Here is a 22,976-nt window from a genome sequence, read left to right as displayed (position 1 = left end):
TATGCTCTCCATATAAGGAGAGGGTATCATGGGCAATGAGAGGGGACTGGGCTCAGAGTCAAGAGTGTAGCACTACCAGCTGTGGTTTCAGTAGACTCATCCTGCTAGTGTTTGGGATCCTAGGACCTTTGTTTTATTTCAGGAGGTTGAATCTCTAGATGGTAAGTGAGGGATGTGACTCAGTTACCTTACCTGCTCCAAGATGGCAGATCTGCTCGTTGGTTGTGTGATCTTTCAAAACCTGGGAAGATGCTATAAAAATGTGGAGATGACAAAAGACACCAAGTTCATAAAATCCACACTGGTGTGGTTTAGCAATCAGTTTTATAATCATTGGATTATTTTACATATATTTTTATTTCAAAGTGTTTGAAAGAAACTCAACACACTGGATAATCTCATTAAAATTTGAAATGTTCAATTAGGTTTTGCCTCATGACTTTTAAAGGTAGAGTTGGCTTTAATAGTGTCAACAGTATTAAAATTCTCATGGAATCCAGTTTAGTACAGCTCTTAAGTTTGATATGTTGTAAGAATTGCTTGTGACATAGTCATATTTTGCAATTTTTGTTTGTAAATCTATCTGGTTTTTGAGGCATCTGAGAGGAACAGATGTGTATATCAAATGCTAGAGAGAGTTCAATAATTCAATTCATAAATTATTCATTTAAACCTATAAGTCAATTAGTCATATTTAAATAAAAAGGTGACCATATATATTTATATAAAACATTAGATTTATCATAAAATCTTTTTCCCAGTCTTTTAAAGACAGGGTCTCACATACCTGAACTGGCTTTGAACTTACTATGTGGCCAAGAATGACCTTCAGGTCATGATCCTCCTGCCTTCACTTTCCAAGTGTTGATATCAGAGGTGAATATCATATTTTCCCCTGTTTTTCATAACAAGATGTCTAAATTGACCTCAGAAACAGGTAACAGTGGTTTCTAATATATCTAATTAAAACCTCATTTCCTAGGCATAGATTTCTTGGTGAACAAATGACCACAAGCATGTAAAAGCTCAAACGTGATCAGCAAACATTCAAGAGGTAAAAGATACAAGCAATAGTAACTCTTGCGCCATGCTGGCTTCTGGTTCCTACCGTGTAACTCCCACCACTGAGTGTTTATTTCATGAGATGCTGAGCGTTGAGACTTAATGCAGGTAAAGATCCCCCAACCCTCAGCTCCAGCAAAAAAAAAAAAAAAAAAAAAAAAAAAAAAAAAAAAAAAAAAAAAAAAAAAAAAAAAATCCCACACTCTTTTTGGAGTCAATTGTTTTATTGTTATTACTTTTACACTGAGGAGACTTAGTTACATAAAGTATATTCAGTAAGTTATCAGTAGTACAAGCACAAGGATGCAGACAGTGGAACATGGAAGAAAACCCTTTATCAGAGTGAGACCACGTGACCCTAGCACACCACTCCAAACAGCCTATGTACAGGTGCCATCTGAATTCCAGTTATGTACAGACAGTCACAAAGTAAATGACACGGAGTCGCTGTACATCTAGCCAGCCAGAGAAAAGTGCTCACAACAAACATAAAATGACAAAGATGACTTTAAAGTGCATCCCCTGGAGTCTGGAGGGGCAAAGACAGGGGCTAAGATGCTTCTTTAGTATGCAGGCAAACAAAGGCCATGTGAGACCTAGACCACACCTAAAAAGATCCTTCACAAAAATGGCATTTCGATATGTTTTGATCTTTCCAAAATATATTCATTTAGAAATTCTAAAGATTGGTTTATTCTTTTGATTGGCATAGTAATTGTACATATTTATCGGGTGCAATATCATGACTAAATCTGGGTTACAGGTTCTGCTGTAGTGTTTGGAAAAGGTTTGATTGGCAGTAATTGATTGTGCATCCTCAAACAGAAGATCTTGAGCACACTTTTATATTTTTAACATAACCCATTTAAAAGGTAGGTTATACCTTGTAGGATATATATCTATGTTGGGATCAACATTAATAATATTTCTGTTTTAAAAATATATAACTTATCTTTTCTTTTGTAGTAGCAGTAGCTTCATCAAACCAAGAGGATAGTGTTTGTTCCCCTCGCCCCCTTTTTGAGACAGGGTTTTATGTAGCCAAAGCTGATCGGGAGCTTCCAATCCTCGTGCCTCTACCTCCTCACTTCTCCAATTACAAGTGTGTCACCAGGCCTGGTTTGCGAGTCATATTTTTTTTTTTTTCATTCACCTCTCTGAGTCTGCATTGTGAAGATGGAAGCTGTTGCTATGGAGACTTGAAAGAACAAGGTTAGTTACAGGGACCAAGGTGGACTCTGCCAAATTCAACAGAATCTCTCTCTATTCTTGATGGACAGTCTGACTCTTTGAGAACCTTGGGCAGCCTGTGATAGAGGAATGTCATCGACTCTGCATTCAGATATTTTTCTTTAGGACAAGTTGTCTATTTAAGCCCAAGATTACTGATGGGGTTGCTCTATTAATACTGGGGCTTATGTAGATGACTTAGCTACCCTGGTGTGGTGGATTGTTCTAGGCTATTATGTGCCTCTTCATCTCAGTTCTCACTCCGATTGCATTACTAGGTGAAATATTAAGGGTTTTAGTCTTGAGAATGAACAACTTACCATCCCCAGTGAGAAACTATGTTTTGACAGAAAAGAAAATTTACCACCCAGCACATCATGAAGTCTGTTGTTTTTGCTTGTCCTCCCAGGGATGTAAACAAATATAAGTATAAGATATTATCGACAGGTTGTATATCTGCTTGCCATTTTTATAAGGGAACTTCTTAGATCCATCATATATTTATGTAAAAACAGAAGCCTAATTTTTCCAGGCATGTTTGCTAATCATCCATTCCAATCTCCACATGGGTGAATCTTGCTTAACATAGCAAATGGATTCCTGAAAAATAGTCTAGGATTTTTAAAGGAAATATTTTCAGTGCAATAGTGGAACTTGCTATTTAAAGAAACCATGCAACGAGCTGCTTTGAAAATGAAGAATTCTTCCATGAAATGAATAATTCCTTTGATTTTCAAAGTTTGATTAAAATACACACCTAAAACTCTTTAGTCAATTAGGATTGTCTAGAACAGTAGTTTAAGTAATAAAAACAGAACAGATAAACTTCATTTTACAACGAACAACACATAGAATGACCCGTGGACTGTTTATTGACTATATCCAGAAGCCCTGAATATATGCATTATTGGTATTTTATGGCTTTAATTAAGACAATCGTCTCTTATGAAATACTATAAAGTGCAATATTAAAAAAATTAAAAAACCCAAAAGGCATCCTTTGTCCTTCAGTTTTATCCTGATGATAAGAATTGGAGAGTCATTGAATTAAACTGGCAAGGAATTCTCTGCCCTTAATTCACACATGCAATTTCATTCTGGAAATAATTTTATTCTGGGATTCAGACTTATTTCACTTTTTCTCTCATTTATGTGTATGTAACACGATTTAAGAAAATTAGCTATCCTTTTGGCTAGCGGAGAGTTTTAGAGATCTGTCAGTGTCCAAGGGTCACTGACACTTCATAGTGTCTTCATTATTTATATGTCCATTATGAAGAAACTGCAACCAAAGAGAAAATTCTCATCTGTGGGTGACAAGTTTCGCAGGTCGGGAAGTGACCTTACTGAGGAGTAAATGCACTGTGGGACTCACAGCAAGAGGAGCTCCAAGCCTTTCTTTGACCTCCTATTTGAAATGACTTCCTCCCAGTAAGCAATGTAGGCAAGCACAAACCCAGATGCGGCTCCTTTCCTGTTTCCTTTTTGACTGTTCTAGAACGAAGATGCAAGATACAAAAAGACCTGCGACCTTGACCTCACCAGTGCTCTATGATAACGTTGTGCCCAAAGTTCATCTTGACACCAGACAACTCCCATTGGTACTGTATTCAAGTCTACTGGTCCTTGGAAGGTATTTGCACTATTGTGTGCCTCTGTGGTTATGGATTCTGCCTGCCATTCAACAGCAATTAGAATGGACTTCAGGGATTAGTCATGCATAGGAAGGTGCTGTTTTGGGGGTAAAAGTCTAAAACTTTCGAATATTTACACTGAGGAGGAACAGTGACATCAGCAGGAAGAAAAGGAAGAGGAGAAAAAGGAAAAGGAGGGAGAGGAGGAGGAAGAAGAAAACACCTAAGCAAACAAACAAACAAACAAAAATTCAAGGATGCTTCTGATGAAAATATAGGTACAGGGTCCCACAGTGGCAACTTTCAACCATGCCATGGATAAAGATCAAAAAGTGTTCAAAAGCAGTTGACTTCTGCAACAAAGGAAACACAAAAAAACCAAACCAAACCAAACCAAACCAAACCAAACCAAACCAAACCAAACCAAACCAAACAAACAAAAAAAACGGTGAAGTCATCAGCTGTAGGGTTTTAGGGTTAAGCTGGATGTGGACTCTTCTGTCAGTGTTAAACATTGACTTTGGTTACTCTAGGAACACTTCACTGATATCCCATAATGACTCACTATCAGTGGTCCTTTGTACTATGGTAAACAGAAGACAGATTCCCCTAGTGGAATCAGTTTCTGGTGGGAGTCCATGCAAGTCCACAGCACTTCTTCATCCTTAGGTACTTATTAATTTTCCAGTCCAGCCCATCAGTCTTTAGGCTTAAGCACCATGCTTCTCCATTTAGTCGCTCATTGTACAATAATTTGAACCCAGGTGCCTAAACTTTCAGGACTAGGTTGGTCTTTCAAAGCTTGGCTAGGTCATGTATTTGTTTGTCCTTTATGTGGTCCTCTCTCCCACCCTTAAGAAAAGACTCACGAACAAGATTAAAGACTTCAGTGCCATTTAGGTAGTTTAAAGCGAGGTTGATTGTCTACGTGTGAGAAAGGCATGTGGATGCATGCTGTCTGGGCAGTCTATGTGGGAAGCAAGCTACTTCCAGATGTAGTGAATGTGAGCACATCTGTGATTGCACAGAAGCCTATGTCCTTCTTGCTGCAGCAACCACAGCCTCTGTGGACCCAAAGTGCCCAGTGACATGAGAGAAATAGCTTGAAGGTGCAATAATATGTATTGGATCTGAACTGGCTGTATTTCCTTTATTGCTTTTCTTAGCTATATATTTCAAGGAATATGAAGCTGTGAGATTAAAAAGGACCACAAAGATCCAAAGGCAGTAAACTAAACTCAGACAGACCCTGGGGCAAGGCACAGGTACCTTTCTTTCCTGAGTCCTTCATTTGACATGTGCTTTTCAAATAAATGTAGAACGTGTATACGCTCTAGCAATTGTTTAAAAAGTTCTGCTTTTTAAAACCACTTTAAACATCATAGATATACTTTGGTTGCTTTCTTAGGAATCCTATTACAAATAAATGATTTCCTCTCCCCCATATCCCCTTTGATTTTTATATTTTCCTACCAACTCTCTTTTAATGGGAAGGCCTTGTCTGCTAAATGAAAAGAATGTTGTGAGAGACAAGGGAGTTGAGAATGATAACTTTAAAATTATTAGGCCAGGTAAATACATAAGGGTGGGTGTTAGTTTCTATAGCACACTTTTTTTTTTTTTTTTTTTTGAACAGACCTGCTGTCTGTAACATGCTACTTGCTGGAGTCCCAATCTTTCCGGGTGCAAGAAAGAATATAACTTGTGTGTGTACCTGTGCACTTGAGCCTGTATGTGTGTGTGTGTGTGTGTGTTATGAAAGCCCATCGAAATTCTCTGAAATGCTTCATTCAGACAAGCATCAAACCCTATCAAATGTTTCAGTGCAATTCTCTCAATGGAATACTTCAAATTCCATCTTCCCCTCTGACTGGCCAGTAGTTGTAACCTTTGTCTCTTCAGTGATCTGTTAAGGTGGTCTGGGAGTGGATAACCTTCTTTTACAGACCCTGCCTTATTTCATTTCAAGTCACAGAGGCATTTAAAAGATGTGGAAAGTGGTGGTGTAGGGGAGGCGGCCAACTCTCTCTGGCCAGGAGCACATGGATGTTAATGTTACCAAAAATCTAATCACGGAGGCAGCTGTGTTTTGCTGAAAGGCCTCCAAATCACCTGACTTGTGTCTTCCCTATAAAATAAATTCTAATGGGCCCAGTTAGAGGCCTTGCAAAGCATTTTCCTTGAATATAAGATGGTCCTTGCCTCTTTTCATGACACTAATGTGAGGCTTCAGACACTCTGCATCATCTGCTGAGCTGATGAATAACCCCGTCCTCTGCACATGTACTCTGCCCTGCTGACTCTGTCTGGCATGTTTAGGTCCTGGGAAGTTGAATAACACCATTAATCTCATGCTTCATCCCATCAGGAACTGGTCGGGTCCAGAGGGCAGGTGAATGTATCATGGGCACTCTCAAATGCAAATCTAGGAGTTTCTATTTTAGAATTCTCAGTCTGAACCAAGTTTCTTTCCTATTTCAGGGTTGCCTAAGGCTATAGAGAGGTGGTAGGAAGCAAGACTGGCTTGGTTTTCTGTGAACAAATGGACCCATTTGGGTACAGTTCCTTTATTTTAGGATGAGTGTAAAATTTTGGCTTGATCCTTTGATATTATTTTATATCCTGTTCCAGAGAAGCAAAGAGACAGCAGTCTAAATTTTTCTCCCATGCCTCTTGTTGCATATTTTTGCTTCTCTGAAAGCATTAGGGATACAGCTGGCCACTTCCTATATTTTGTGGGATGAAGTGTTTGAATGGTAAGCGAATGTTTGTGTGTATATGTGCACAGAATAAAAAAAAATGTTCACTTTGGTTGGTGTGCACGAGTTTCCTCTTCCTTGACTGTCAAATTTGATGCTCTTTGCTTAGGGATTTCAAATGTGATTGGGCCGATAGGGTGATGACATCATTGATATTGTTTGTCAGCAGATCTAGTACACTTGCACACACTAACACTAAAAGAAATTGGAGATGATCTGACTCTATCATGTAGGAAGCAGTTTTACAATGATGTGAATGATTCCAGGATAACATATGGCCACATAGCCACCCATTACTCAACCAAGACAGCACGAGGCAGCAGTGGGTGGCGCTTGCACCTCTCAGGGACAGGAACACCATGGAAGTGGGGACTGGCTCTGGGACCGTTGTCTTCTCAAAGGAACTTTTTGTTAAATACTACAGCCCTCCCTATGAAGCAGAACTCCCAGCTCTTAGGCATCTGGAGTGCTTCCTGGCTTCTTGGTGAGGAAGGGATAGTAATGGTGGGAGCAGACATTCTGTGACCTTTCTTACTTTACAGTCTATTTGTAGTTGGTTTAAAAAGAATAATTCGTTTTAAGCAATAGACCAACCAGAAAAAATAATTTATCCAACCATCATCATGCTCTCATCCAAGCAGCCAGGACAAGAATCTGAGATTTTAAAATTGAAAACTCACTTTTCCCTTGTCTTTCTCTGTAAGGAAGCAACACAAATGCTTGCCCCATACAAAGTCCAACCCTTGATAAATGGGGCATGGATTTCTCTTTCACCATTGAAAACCCAACTCTGCATTGTTGGAGAGACTTGAAAGCCAGTTTCTTAGGCAGCAGACCTTTTTATTTCACGTGTCCTCAGGGGGTCTCCACTTTGAAGTGCCTTTTGCTTATAAGTGAAGAGAGGGGAGAGGCTTGGCTCTGCCTGCTGTTGCCATGCTCTGTAAATGGGTTGTCTGTAGATGGAATGCTGAACTTGAGCTGGGGTATTGGGTTACCCGACCTTTTAAATTCAGCTTTGAGTTCTGTATCCTGCCTTCCTGTGTTAAGGGTGTTCACAACAATCAGAAAAGGCAGAATGCCAGATCAGGTTGTGAATACGAGGTGACATTCTCTGGGTATGATGTGTGCCGATTTTACATGCAGGTGGCCACCCTCTGTTCACTTGTTCAGTCGATTTTAAGGAGAAAGCATGGTTTAGGGAAATGAAAAACTCTGCATATTTTTTTTTTTTCAATTTCAATTTCAAGTTGGCTGCCAACCAGTCCCATTTTCTACTGAAATGAACCTGAGAAGCCACACAAGATGTCAGACAGAACTTGAATGAGATGACCCCATGTGAAGCTGAGCAAGATATCAGAGTGACTGCTTCCAAGTAGTGTAAAGAGATGATGGAACATACACAGACTCCACTGTGCTTGGAACGCTAGAGTTTCAGATGGGATTGTGATGAGGAGGGGGGTGGGATACAGGTGTTGCATGGGTCTACACACCAAATGTGTGACACAGGACTTGGAAACTGTTCTGGGGTGAGAGGGTGGGGCACACACCAAATGGTTAAATGCCTCTGCAGACAAACCTGAACTGCCTCAGCCAAACACTGTCAGTCATTAGTTTAGATCTCCTGGGAACGATCTTTAGACACTGCAGCCCTTTGTGACCACACTGAGAAATGCTCTAAGGAGCTAGGCCCTTATGTTCCCATTGGGTGGCAATCTCCACTGAGCACCTCTGCTGGATGGTGCTTCTCAGCACACATCTCAGCACTCTTGGCAGGACTTTGGACTGTGTGGGAGCCCTTGGCATTAAAGCATGTCAGATGACAATCACGGCTAAGATTGCCCTTGTTCGCTTGATGATAATGGGCCATGCACTGGAACATGATAGGCTCAGTTTTTATAATTTTTGCTGACCTAGAAAAGCACTAATTTGGTTTTTCATTCATATCATCTACTCGCATGCTGGGGCATTACAACAAAACAAAACAAAACAAAACAGCCTAACGCTCAGCAGATCCCTCCTTGGTTGTCACCTAGTCTGAGTTTTACCTCTGTCTTACAGAATCCCCGGGGTCTTAGGGCACCCCAGTGGGGATGAACAGGGTGATTCTTTTTGGCTTGTGAGAGTATTTTAGAGGTTCTAACTGGGGCTCCTACAGACTCCCTCAATTAAGCTTTCCTTTCCTCAAAGTATTTCACTAAACTTAGTACATCCAAAGCAGGCTAGAAATCACAGCAAAGAGGGCTTTGCCTACTGATTCTGTTAATTTGGCTTTTGTACTTGAGGAGCAAAGCACAAACTGAAGGTCGAAGGTTGATGCCCCTCTTCAAATAGGTACTATAAATATGCTAGAACTATCCCTGAAAAGATGCATTTGCACTTAAATATATATCTTTATATATATATATAATTTTTCTTTCTGTTTGTGTACAGTTATATATTAATCTATAGGTATAGGAGGAGAGGTATAGTACAGAAACAGGCAAGATTTGTATGCTCATGTGTATATATTTATAATATTTATATGTATGTATAGCCTCTGTCCTCTTGTGTGTCATCACAATAAATGTACCTCCGACCAGCGAGGAGTACCTGTCAGTGGTGATGGAGAGACGGTCCTCTTTGTTTCTTACACGGAGCCCTTCAGCAGGCAAGGGCAAGGTGCCTGTGAAGTGAATGGCCCCTTGGGAATCCACCTTTCCTCCAACCTTCCAAAGGAGGGACACTTGCCTCCCAGGGCTGTGCACAAGCTGCCTCTTCTCAAGACTGCAAGGAGCCTGGAGCCCAGAGCCGGGAGGGACCATCCATGCTGGTTTAAGATATGGCTTTTCCACTAGATGGAGACAGGGCACTCGAGAACTTTGTCTTCCAGGAGGACGCTGACCACCAGGAACACGAAGTAGAGGCCAAACATGATGAAGCCGAGGATTTTGTTCATCCGCCATTTGCAGAGGGCGATGGAGAGAATGACAAAAAGTAACATGATGAAGAGAAGGACGATGGCGCAGAAGAGGCCATTGCTGCTGACGGTCACTGGCTTGAATCTGTGGATGACAGTGTAGAGCAGCCAGGGCAGTGGGAGCCTGAGAGGAAGAGAAGCAGGCAGGAGAGGAGGGACAGGGAACAGTCAGGTGTGGGGAAGCAGCACCAGAAGACGCCTGTCTATGGCTCGAGGAGAATGACACTTTATGGACACTAGGACAAATGATTGGCTCAGAAAACTATGTGAAGAAGTCAGGGGACCCTTGGACTCTTGACCAACTTCCTGACTCACTTGTTCTCTAGTGGACAACATCAAAGATGTGACTGCTACAGGTGACCTCTGAATTTGATTCAAATTAGTTTTTGTTTTTTTTTTTTTCTAGAGGAGATTACAACATACTCCCCAGCCCTAAGAGGCGAACTGAGATTTGCATGGGGCGAGGGGAGGAGAGAGGGCATCAGAAAAAGGGTACAGGCATGTACCCTTAGAGCCTCTAATTTTCAGAATGGAGACAGAGTAACCAGGACTTCTTTGAGAGCCTAAAATGCAGTAAGGTGGGAACCAAAGCATAATCTGGCAGTCTGAAGTTTATTCTGGGAAAGATGGATGGTTGTAATCATTTATTTAAAAGGGTCTTGGGTTGGGCATAGTGGCACATGCCTTTAATCCCAGGATTATCAGGAGGCAGGAGGCAGGCCCGTCTCTGTAAGTTTTGAGGCCAGCCTGGTGGTCTACAGAGTGAGTTTCAGGATAGTTAGAACTACATAATGAGACCCTGGTCTCACTCTGTAGTAAAACAACAACAACAACAACAACAACAACAACAACAACAAAAACCAAAAACCAAAACAACAACAACAAAAAACCAACCAACCAACCAACCAACCAACCTAACAAAGGGTCTTATATTTATAAAGGATTTTTAAAACTTTATTATAGATTTTCCGACTAGTTTTCTTGCTTTGAACAGACTTTTGAAATCTGACAACACCCATTCTTTCCTAATTAAAGTGCTGACTTTGACAAGAACAGTTGCTGGGATCATGTAGGAGTTAGTGGAAATATCTGGTTCCAGTGGTGTACTGCCACCTGGAGGCAGCTCTGTGGCATGCAGCCAGTTGCCAGCTGAGCATGGTTAGGAAGGTTCAGTTGTGGCCTGGTTTCTGGGATGTTTGGGAGGAAGTAACCTTCTGAATTACGAAGTTTTAAAATTTTCTAATGGAAAAGCAAATAGGACATAAACATGCTTTTCTTTCTTTTCTCTTTCTTTCTTTCTTTCTTTCCTTCTTTCCTTCTTTCTTTTGCTAATAGGTTCTGAGAGGCCATATTACGTATGCATTTTTGAATTCCCAGGCCTAGCACATGTAGACACATAGGGGTGTTATGCTGACTTAGGCAAAGCTCCAGTGATTGACACCGTGGTCTGTGATGTTAAATCACATTTCTGCCCATTAAAGCCTCCGAGGGAGATTCGTACTTCAGTGTATTGTGCTGGGCTGAGGAAACCAAAACACTTGACTCTCACTAAACTTTGTACTACAGCTGTATCTTGAACATGCCCTAAAGGACAGCTGTTAAAGTTTGGTCTCCAGCCTGAGGCTCTTGGGAGGTGATGGAACCCTTAGGAGGTAACGTGGAAGGAAGCTAGGTTAGTGGGGCCACGATCTTGAATTGGATTTTGGGACCCTGGCCCCTTTCTGTTGTTTTCTTTGCTACCTGCCCACTACAAGGCTCACAGGCCCTCTCTGCCATGTGCTCCCACTGTGACACACTGGTTACCCAAAGCCAATGTGACAGGGACAAGAGGCCACAAGTTGACACCTCTGAAGCCATGGATGAAAATAAATGTCTTTGCCTTTAAGGTGATAGAGCGTAGCTGTTTGTCACGGGGCACGGAAGCCGAACAGCCCACAGTCACACTTACACACAGGCACAACTGATTTTGGTAAAGTTGAGGCAGGTAGCACTTCTGATACTTGTAAAACTCTTTGGGGAGTGACACTTCCCACACCTCTTGATCTGTCAGCTCTGTCGTCAGTGAAGAAACGTAAGGAGAGAATGGGCTACAAGTGCGGCTTGATCCAGAAGAACGATCGTCTCTCCCTTATTTGAGTAAAGAGCTGGAGGTCTTTTTATAATTTCTAGTAGTAGAGAGCTAGTTAGATCATGAGTAAGCCAGTGTAGTGTTATGCGGCTATTTAAAACCACAAGCTTAGAGATCCGGGCTACAGAACAGCTGGAAGAATGTTTGCCTAGCATGCAAGATGCCCTAGCTTTATCCACTTTGCCTAAGACAGACATGGTGCTGTAAACCCAGTACCTGGGATGTCAAGCCAGAAGAACCAGGAGTTCAAGGTCATTCTCTGAGACATAGGCTGCCTGGGCTGCCTGTGACCATGACTCACCAAAACCAATCAAACCAAACCACAAACTCTGCAAGCTGTACAGTGATAACAGGAAAATACTCATGATGTAATTTTAATTTAGTCTTTCTTTTTCCTTCTTCTTTCTTTCTTTTTTCCTTTTCCTTTTCCTTTTTATTTTTGAGACAGGGTCTCTTGTAGCCCAGGTTGGCTTTGAATTTGCTATCTGGCTGACGCCTGATCCTCCTCCTTCCACCCCTCACATGAGTAACTGAAGTACTGGGATTCTAAGTAGAGCCTTGTATATAATTTTAATTAGAAAATGAAGGGCATACATCAAACTATCAAGGTAATTTCAATCGTAAAATGAACATATTTTGAGTGTGTGTGGTAGGTCATCATTAATTTCTGTATGTGTCTTCTAAAATCCGTATCTACTACTTATGTGTGCAAAAGGAAATGCAGACAGAACCACGGGGAAACTTTACACTCACTATATTGGTTTGTTTTTTTTTTTTTTTTTTTTTTTTTGTTTTTTGAGACAGGGTTTTTCTGTGTAGCCCTGGCTGTCCTGGAACTCACTCTGTAGACCAGGCTGGCCTCGAACTCAGAAATCCGCCTGCCTCTGCCTCCCAAGTGCTTGGATTAAAGGCGTGCGCCACCACCGCCCAGCTCTCACTATATTGTTAATGACATACTTGGTACGATGCTAATAAAAACATAAAATTGAACAAATTTTTTAAGAAAATAAATATATAACTATATCAGTACCCATTTAAAATATTTTGCCTGTTAATCTGCTTTAAGGGATTTATTGTAATGAAACAATACTTATAATAGCATAAAGCAAAAGAAAGAAAAGATCTAATAAGACAATGGTTAGACTGTGCAAGAGGAGACACACGTGAAGTCAGAGTGTCAGCTCCAAGGGCTATGAAAACATGGAGCAGCACGGTGCATGTGGCCTGCCTGGTTACTAGGAGAAGCCACTTCATGCCAGGCCTGTGTGGCTTTAAGTTGGAAAAGATAAGTGGCCTCCAAGAGAACAAAACTGGATATTCCCAAAAAATTATCAAATATTTGCAGAAGATAAAAATGAAGGTCTTCTGGTAGCAGGGCTAGCGGGGATTCTGAGAAACTTTCCTTTGTTACTATTTATATATGATTTGGTAACAATAAGCAAAGAGCATGTTGTAATTTGTTATAGTATGAACCTTTGGAAAACGTGACAAACATGTTCATCTGAATGCTTATAAATCTTAGCTCCTGGTAGGCTTTTTTTTTTTTTTTTTTTCTCTATAGAACATTCTCCCTCCTTCTCCCTCGCTGGACCCATTCAAGTGAGTGAAAATTTGTGAGCGGCAGAGCTGACAAATACAGTTCATCCCAGAGCAACTTCTGTGAAAACACTCATCTATCTGTTCATGTGTTAAGCATGTGTGAGTTGCCATGCATTGGTCAATGGGCGAGGCTTTGGTGAGTTTATTAGGGGGAGGCTTGAAAGGCTCACAGACTGGCAGGAAGAAATAATCATAGCGAGAATGTAATATGCAGAATCTATAAGAGCAGGAGCCCTGGGGATTTTGACAGATGCAGGGGGTGGGGGTGGGGGACAAGTCAGTTTCCTATAGACAGATGAGGAGGCTTTTTAGTGAGTAGGCGGCAGAGGCACAAGGCCCCAGGAGAGGGCTCCTTGGTCACTGACAGAAGATACAGACATTGGAAACTCACAGTTGGATTTTACTCTGAGATAGGGTACTTGTCCCCTGAGATCCCAGTTTAATCCCAGCTATCCCATTTAGCAGCCACACTAGCTCTGTTGCCTTTCATGCAGAAATGAGGCTGATCATATATAATCCAGATGATGGTTGTGTGTTTTAAGTTACTAAGTGTAAGCACTGCATGAACAGTGACAAATGCATGTATAATGGCTTAACTGAAAGGAAAAAGAACAACCTTCAAGATGTTTGATGAGAAAGTGGGTGCGTTTTAGTGAATTTCAGGGTCAAGAGCCCCATTATCCTGAGAGCATAGAGACTCTCTGACTTAGCTTCTCAGGAGCTGATGTGCAGGGTCATTTGTCAACTACTTTTGACTATGAATGGGAGAGATAACAGTCCCTGCCATTCTCACTCACTACAGATTATTCCTTCTGAGAACTCCAGTTTGTTCAGCTCTGAGAAAATGTCTCAACTTTTGCCTTTCACGAAACCTAGGTTGCCAGTATTTTCCAGGAAAGGAGAAAGGATGTCAACATTGGGCCCAGGTGTGTCCCAAGCTGCCCTTGAATCCAATCTTACATGGTCAGGACAATAATTAGGGGGTGGAAAAATTACCATGAAATTACCAGAGGCACCCCAGTCCGACCTGGACAGTGCATATTCATACTGTGTGCTTAGGGTAGTTATGTACATGAAAGTCTTACTTTCTAGACCATTCTATATGTAAGTATTTCTTATTTCTGGTCATAAAAAGCCAGCTGGTTAAATGTAACAGTCCTCCCAGTTTTAAGTTCTGTTGGCACTTGGGAAGTTTTGGGTTAGAGAGCCAGCTCATGTTTCTATAGCTTCTATAGGAAGACAAAGACAGAGGTGGAACTGGTGTGCACACTTATAGAACACTTTACTCACCCCACAGTGATGTCAAAGATGTTGCTTCCAACAGAGCTGGACACAGCCATGTCCCCCAGGCCCTTTCGGGCCACTATGACACTGGTGATAAGATCAGGGATAGAGGTCCCAGCAGCCAAGATGGTCAGACCCATGATCTCTTCACTAATGCCGATTGTCTCTCCAACCTGAATGTGAGAGCAGGGACAAGTGTGAGGGTTGGAAGGCACACACCCCAGCGTCACTATGTGACTCCTTTTAATGGAGCCCTGCCTCTGTTTTGGTATAAGTGCTGATACAATAAAAATAAAGAAGATGTAATCACTGATAAAGAACTTTATACTGCTTTAACATCCATTCCCGGGAAGTCAGCCATGTGCATATGAAACAAACTATCTCAAATAATAAAGAGCCATAGAGACTCTGAGTTCGGCCACCATACTGTGTCTTCTCAGACAGCATAAAGGAAGCTGTAAGATTCATTTAAAGAGCCAAGGGACTTTGAACCTGAGGCCAGCACCCAACAATGGCATCAAGTCTTAGAGCCCTTTAATCTCCTATTGAGTGTTTAGATAGTGTTTCAACTTTTTCTTAATACCTCCCATCATTTCCATCACTCTTAAACACCTATAACCTGTATCGTTTCCACAGGGAGCTTGGCAGTGGGTGTACTCAGGCTTGGAACTATGAACCAACATCACGGAGTCAGAGGGCCTCAGTCCCAAAACTGTCTTAAGGCAATTGATTACTGTTCCATTTGCAGTGTATTGATTCTTGCATTACTAGCCATCAAGTGGGGATTATAATACTTACCTTACAAGGAGGTTGTGGGCTAAGTGATAGTTTGGAAATACTGCATCATTATTGAAAAATGAGAAGGTACAGTATTCTATTTCATTAAATTGTTTATTTAAGACTGCTGAGCTGTGTTTGGAGAGTTGGTCTAGCCTCAGTTAGAAGCTCCATCCATCCATCCATCCATCCATCCATCCATCCATCCACCCACCCACCCATCCATCCAGGGGATCAAACTCAGGGCATTATGCATGTTAGGGAAGTGGTCTACCATTGAACCACACACTCAGCCATGGATTCTTTGAGACAGCATCCCACTATGTAGCCTAGGCTAGCTTTGAATTCAGGATCCTCCTGCTTCTGTCTGCCTCCTGAGTTGTGGGACAGTGACTGTAAGCCACCACACATTATTTGCTTTGTTTCCTTGAAACTCCTTGTTTTGTGAGGACTTTAAAAAACATTTTATGTTTTCTGGTGCTGGTAAATTATTGGTCTACTTTATGACATCCACAGCACTTCTGAAACATTTAGTGGGCAAGAATAACATATAGGAATAAACGGTTTTAGGGAATATAATACTTATTTCTAAGTCTCTTTTTGATTTATGAGTACATAATATCTTGGTTCCTGGTAACACAAGGCTTTTATTTTGAAAGTCTGCTCAAAGTTCATTGAGCTGACTTAGTCCCCTAAGTGTACAGATTCACTGCCCTTCCCCCAGTAGAAGGTAAGTTCCTCGGCAGGTAAAGACACTTGCCACCAAGCCTGTAACCTGAGTTAGATGTCCAGGGCCCACACGGTGAAAGAAGAGAAACAAGTCAGTAATTCTTCCTGTCCTTCTCCATACACACCAATACATGCTGATAAAAACTTAAAAAAAGAAAAAAGTTATCTCCATGCAAGTGACATCCTTACTGAGGATAGTACTGTGTTAGAATATTAGGTTATACAAATTGCTGTTTGAATTGCTGACTTGACCTTCTGAAAAAGTAGTTAAATGATGAGCTCATGAGATTTGTTTGGTGAGCAAAGGCGAGTGTTTCCAAGCCAGGATACCTGATCCCTAGAGCCTGCATGGTGGCAGGAGAGAAGTGACTCTCCATTGTCCTCTGACACCCACACGTGTGTTGTGGTGTGTTCGTGCTCATCTCTGCCCAAATACAGAAAACAAGTGAAAAAAAAAGTGAAATAAATTCTATCTAGTTTGGGATCAGGACAGAATTTCTAGCTACTTCTGATGTAGTCCTACACAGACTTGTACCGCATTGTACTGCGTATCTGTGTGATGCACACTGTTCTCAGGCAATTCATGATCAACTCTAAAGATGCCCTCTCCTGCAGCATCAATATTCTTCTAAGATTTCATTCTTTATGCAACAACAAACAAGCACATCCCTCAGAGAAGTGTGGGAATGCGCTTTCATCCTTAACAAATAATAAAATTATATACATACCAAAGAACTGTCTTAAAACAAATTTCTTTATGGTCTTAACACCAAGCAAATGTTTGACTTGTGTATTTGCTTTATAGGATGATATATCTGGGGTTTTGTAAAAATATTTCTTGGGGAATGAGAGCTTTAAGAAGAAACAGGTTAAGAAGCTGTCTGCTGTAGGCTCTAAGGGCCTGATAGCTCCATGAAGGATCCACTCACGCTGGTGACTTCCCCCGGAAATAGGCATGCCCAGTTTGCACAAAATGGTCTCTTTCACATTGATTAAATGATTAAATTAACCCTAAGTAAGTTGCAACTGATTTAACACATTCTTAATGATTTAAGTTCTTAGAGGGAATGCAGTGCCGCAACCATTTGACAGCACACTGTTTATGTTTGGAGTTTGCATGCCAGACTGGAGAGAAGCATGGTGGTCTGGTCAAGAACACAGGCGTGCCTCCTAGAGCTCAGGATACCTTTCAAGTCTCAGATGAGGCTAGCCTCCATTTCCCAATCCTCCTGCCTTTACCTCTTAAGCTCTAGGATTCCAAACATGTGCTACCATGCCTGGCTGCCTGGGGATCAGTTTTGAACTCAATTCCTTTATCTGCAGATTGCAGATGATGATCGTTTCCTCTCAGATCTGTGTGCAGGATTAAAAACAAGAGTAAAAAGCAAAGGGATATGAATTGCCCAGCATGGAGCACATTCTCATGAAGTAATGGTTCCTACTCTCATCTTTGAGAATGGAAGATTCATGTTTTCATTCATGTTTTCAAGAAGTAATTCTGCCATGATATCTTAGGATCAGCATTATGACTGGTACTGAGTTAAAATGACAAGAATAATATACATCATTATGTTCTCTCTCTCTCTCTCTCATCTGAAGCTCAAGGAAGAGCATTTTGCCTGCCTTTGGGACCTTTATTAATAACCATCAATAAAAGGCTGGTGAGGGAGCTGGCAAGATAGCTCAGTGGTAAAGAATACTAGCTGTTCTTCTATAGGTTCTAAGTCCAATTTCCAGCAACCACATGGTGGCTCACAACCATCTGTAAAGTGATCTGATATCCTCTTCTGGCAGGTACATTTAAATAATCAATATATAAATAAATAAAAAGGCTGGTAAGGGTTGAAGAGGTAGCTCAGTGGGTAAGAACAATTACTGTACAAGTATGAGGACCTGGGTTCAAATTCAAGGTATCCATGTCAAAAGGCCTGTAACTCCAGCATGGGGGTTTGGGGTAGAGATAGGAAGATCACTGGGGTTTGTGCTGCCTACCAGGCTAGCTGAAAAATGGCAAGCTATAGGTTTAGTGGAGAGCCACTGTCTCCAGGTATATAAGGTAGAGAATGACAAAGACTTCCTATCACTACTACATGGACTTGCACATATGTGCACACACATGCATATAACACACACACACACATATAGAGGGAGAGAGAGAGAGAGAGAAGGAGGGAGGGAGGGAAGGAGACAGAGAGAGAGAGAGAGAGAGAGAGAGAGAGAGAGAGAGAGAGAGAGATGCTGAGTTGCTTGCCCAAGACAAAACAAAAACACTGAGGTAGACTTTCTTCAGCCAGGACTTAGGTGAGAGCAAGATGCAGCCAGGCTTGCCTTCCTCTACAAAGCTGTCTAACAACAGCTCTGCTGATTTGATTTCTGACCACAAAGATAAGCTTGGAGAATAAGAAAATCCTTTCCTGAAATATACCTTGTCTGTACTACACTCAATATTGCAACCGTTTCCAAAAGGCAAACACACCGATTAACCTCTTGAAAACCAAGACTAGAGACAAACCAGGCAGATGGGTGGGGTTCAGTCTTACCTGGTGTGCCCACCACACCATCAGGTATGAGAAAACTGCGATCCAAGTGATGGAGCCGAAGAATGTGATAGGGAAGAACTTCCTGGAAGCCTGCAAGACAAGCAGAGTGGAAAGTGTCGGTGTTGCCTCTGTGGCACGTTTTGGGCTGTGGTGGACTTACGGCCCAAAGCCAAAGCCATCTTTGCTACTGCCATGATTCGTCCCATATTCCTACCTCTTGGCAGGATTACCAATCAAAGGATGCTACCTTCCCCTAATCAAACTGGGAGAGGAAAGATTCATTCTAGGAAATTAAAATCTGTGGAAACTAAATGGTTGTAGAACTCGGAAAGAATTCTTTCTCTCTTCCTTCCTCCCCCACCTCTCCTCACTTCTCTGTCTGAGACAAGGTTTCATACCCTAGGATAGCCTAGATAGTTCAGAATTCACTATGTAGCGCAGGTTGGCCTCAAATCCTATTTTCCTGCCTCAGCGTTTAAAGTGTTTTGACGTGTGTCACTGTGGTAGGCTCTGGAAGTCACCCGAGAGAATGTCAGTTCATGCCTGTAGCTAGATGCCCAACGCATTCACTCTCTTCCTGTCCCATAGAAGGTCTGGATTCAGTCATTTCTTCTGTTAAATGTCTTGCATCCTCCCTTTATCTCCCCCTACCCTTTTCTAGTTTGCTTCCAAGATCTCCAGAATCAGGCCACCAGAATCTGCTGCTGTCAAACCATGTGTCGCAATAATCTACATGCCAAACCCCTTATATGACTGATTATATGAACAAAAATGTGAAGGATTAGGAAGGTTGAAAATAAATTATTTCTTCTTTGAGTCCCATGAATTATCAGGAAAGCCATTGCCACAGACGGGTGGTGATGGCTGGTCTCTAGGACACTAACCTCACACATGAGTTGGAGTGGACAGAGGTGGCGATGCCCAATCAGAGCAATCTCCAAGGGGGAAGGACAGGTCAGGCACATTCTTGGGAATGTGTTTTCTTCTGTGTGCTACCCTGATCTATATTGCAAGTTCCAGTCTGTGACACTGGACTTTGTTTCATCTTGGGCTTATACAGTGTGAGAAGACCCAGAGTTCCCTCAGAACAAGAGACAAAAGTCAGGGACTCAGAAATGTAGTCTTTCAAGACCAACAGGATAGCCTAGTGGGTACAGGTGCCTGCTGCCAAGACAGACAACCTGTGTTCTCTTCTTAGAATCCATGTAGTGAAAGGAGAGGACCAACTCCTGCCAGTTGTTTCTGATCACACGGACTAAATAATGAACAAACAAATACATAATAAATGCAATATTTCTTACCTAATCTCATTCCTGGGAAGTGGTGGTTTATGCTGAACTAGTTTCTGCTGATTCCCTTGATGGAAAACATGGGCCATGCTTAGTCCGACAACAGAATGCTGTTTGAGAGCAAGCCTACCACCCCTTCTTGCCAATGCTTTTGATTTCAAAGCTTTCTATGCCGAGAAAAACACACACTGCTTTAATACTGTCATCCAGCTCAGGGCCTGCAGTTCATGTAAATAGGGGAAGCCTCAGTTGTCCGAAGAGTTGGCTCAGGCCAGTCGCAGAGAGTCCATTCTGCCGTGGAATTTGAAGGTTTGTCGGAATGAAAAAATAAACTCGTGTGTGACAATCTTTTAAGTTTGAGGCACAGTGATAGGCTTTATGGTTCCGGACAAAGCTTGTATTCTCTTTGTTAGTTTCAAGCTTTGAGTAAGTCTTTTTTTATTATTGTTCACACAGCCCATAGTCTTTACAAGAGTCTTTTTCTCTCTTCCAATGGCTGCTGCTTTGCAGAGGAGCATTCTCTGGGGTGACTTTAAGACCAAGTGGGCATGCTCAGTTGGGAGAGGGCATCATGTTACATCAAGCAGGCCAAATATCACCCTTAAATGCCCCTCTATGCTCCTTCTCCTTTTTAGAAGGAAAGTATTTTGAATAAGGACTCTGGTCTCTCCTAGAGCCCTGAGCACTTCAGAGGGTGATGTGGAAAAACTTTTTTTTTCTCACCTGAAGTGAAGCCTACACCTACGATTCCCAAAGCAGATTTCTTGAAGGCTGGGAACTGGAGTCCTGAGATAAGATTTCCACGCCAGGGAAGACTCCAAGCTTGCCCAGGCAGGGCACTGAGCTAACTGGACTTTCCAGCCTTTTCCTTCTGATTGGTAGTTATTGTTTCCAGATGCAGGTTTCAGTCTCTCAGGGTCATGCTCTGTCATAGGCAGAGAGGGCAATGATTGCCATATAAGGCTACCCCTGACTCTAGTAGCAACTGCATCAGAATTTTGCATGTGTCGTGAGAAGCACAGAGTGCTATTATCTACTTTATGCTGAGACACCTCGTGACCCAGAGCATCCTCACAGGCTGTTCTATTTCCAGCTTTGTGTATTTACTAAATGTATACTTTTCTTTATTTTTCATTTGATACATTTTAAAATGTTCCCTTTGCATGTCTGTTCATTGGGGTGACATCATCAGTCAGAATCAAAATACTAAGATTCCCTTATAACACTGAGTGGTAGAACATTCTGAGTCAGATTGACAAAACCAGGGGTGAGACTACGGATGCAAAGGAACCAAATGGAAACCAATCCATTAGTGAATACCTGCCTAATTCAATATTTGATACTTAAGATTCTTAATCAGGATACAAATTAATAATTAATAGCAACCAAAAAGCACCAAATGTTGAATTAGAGGCTTATTCAAAAAAACAAACATTCTTAGAAGCAGCAGGTAAAGATTGGGTACCTACTTTGTATACAGCTCTTCAACTAGAGATGAAATTCAGGTCAGCTGACTACACAGTATGTGTGCCTAACACTTCCTGAAAAAAAGAGGGCCAAAAACTGCTCAAAATACACACAGCCACAGGCAGTGCAAGCATTGTCATCATCATGATGCCAGGATCTATTCCCAATGTCAGAAAATTTAAAAATACATCCAGGAAACAGAGGCCAGTGCTCCAGCTGTTTGGCCATCTGCCTCCCCAGCCTCCCATATTGTTCTTGCTTCAGAAGTTGCAAGCCTTCATGCACCAGCGGCTTGGCTAATTGTTTCTCTGTCAAACTGCCTTGCCATGCCCCAGTCTCACAACCCAGGAAATCACTTGTTTCATTTTGGTCTGGACCATTCTCCTCATTTGGACTCCATGGTTTCATTTTGGATACCACTGCCCTGGAGCATCTGTACAGGTATTAGGTTGCCAGTCCCATTGGAAGAGAGAAAATAGCCCTAAAAACCAAGGTCTAACACATTAGGTTATAGTCAGTAATGGTGGCTCATTTTGACATCTGCTAGGATCGGCTTCATACCAATTAGCAAATGAGCAAATTGTGTCCATGTGCTGTCCATTTTGTTTCCAATGTAATGGTTAGGTACCTAATTGACAGCTAATGTTCCCATTAGGCGCTTTTAGTAGAGCAGCATGATATTGGTTTGAAAAATGTCACTGGACAATAGCTGGCTGAGCAAACAGGCCATGTCCTTGCTGTTCTAAATTTAATAGTCACTGAGCATCTACTTCGTACAATGTCCTGAGGAATATACTTTGGGCGGAGTGGATGGGGGTGTTGCTATGTAGCCCAGGGTGTTTTCAAATTTATAACTGTCTTGCTTTGGTCTTCTGACTAGTGGTGGTCGTAGGAACTTACCATTAAGCCTAGATTGAAGTATATGCATTCATTTATCTGTTCATTAGAAAATTGTGTGTGTGTGTGTGTGTGTGTGTGTGTGTGTGTGTGTGTGTGTGTGTGTATGAAGGTTTGGGAACAACTTGGAGGATTCTGTTATCTCTTTCTACCATGTGGGTCCTGGAAATCAAGTCTAGGCCAAAAGGCTTGCCCTCACCTGCTGAGCCATCTTGCTGGCTCTGGAAGTATACATTTAAGAAGTTTCCCACAACGATCCTACTAAGATGAAAACATGGCTACTGGGTTAAGATAAAATCTCTGCTCCCAAGTGAGCAGGGATTTTTCACTTAGAAAAACTGTCTCACCTCTTTAAGTTTCAGTTTCTTCATTTGTAAAATGCAAGGAAAGGGCAGTGCAAATCTGAATGTTCTGAAGAGTCATGTACACAAAAAAACCAAGCAATGCCCCCAAGGACATAAAAAGTGCCCAGAAAGTAATTACAGTTGTGTCTGTACACTATTGTCTTTATTGCAGTTTTTGAGAAATGAGGAGGCTGATCCCAGGGAGGTACAGTGACCGGGGACTCCTGGTAAGATGGAGTCTTGGCTTTCCTCTTAGTAGCTGACTGTGACTGAACAAACCA

The 22,976-nt window shown here is 41.8% G+C and overlaps 1 protein-coding gene across 8 annotated transcripts in view; it reads right to left on the bottom strand.

Moving 5' to 3' along the window:
• Window positions 1–1,267: 1,267 nt before the first annotated feature.
• The window catches only part of Slc24a2 (solute carrier family 24 member 2), a 229,628-nt gene continuing 207,919 nt past the window's right edge, over window positions 1,268–22,976 (bottom strand). For all 8 annotated transcript variants that reach the window (XM_076934688.1, XM_076934689.1, XM_034501931.2 and 5 more), the window contains 3 exons: window positions 18,699–18,788; window positions 14,659–14,825; window positions 1,268–9,765 (listed from right to left, as the gene is read on the bottom strand). In XM_076934688.1, the coding sequence (XP_076790803.1) occupies window positions 9,516–9,765; window positions 14,659–14,825; window positions 18,699–18,788 (507 nt within the window). In that variant the 3' untranslated portion in view covers window positions 1,268–9,515. The remainder of the gene's footprint in view (window positions 9,766–14,658; window positions 14,826–18,698; window positions 18,789–22,976) is intronic.

This window comes from Arvicanthis niloticus, chromosome 5 (genome assembly GCF_011762505.2).
Source record: "Arvicanthis niloticus isolate mArvNil1 chromosome 5, mArvNil1.pat.X, whole genome shotgun sequence".
NCBI lineage: Eukaryota > Metazoa > Chordata > Mammalia > Rodentia > Muridae > Arvicanthis > Arvicanthis niloticus.
This window is presented reverse-complemented; position numbering and strand designations above follow the sequence as displayed.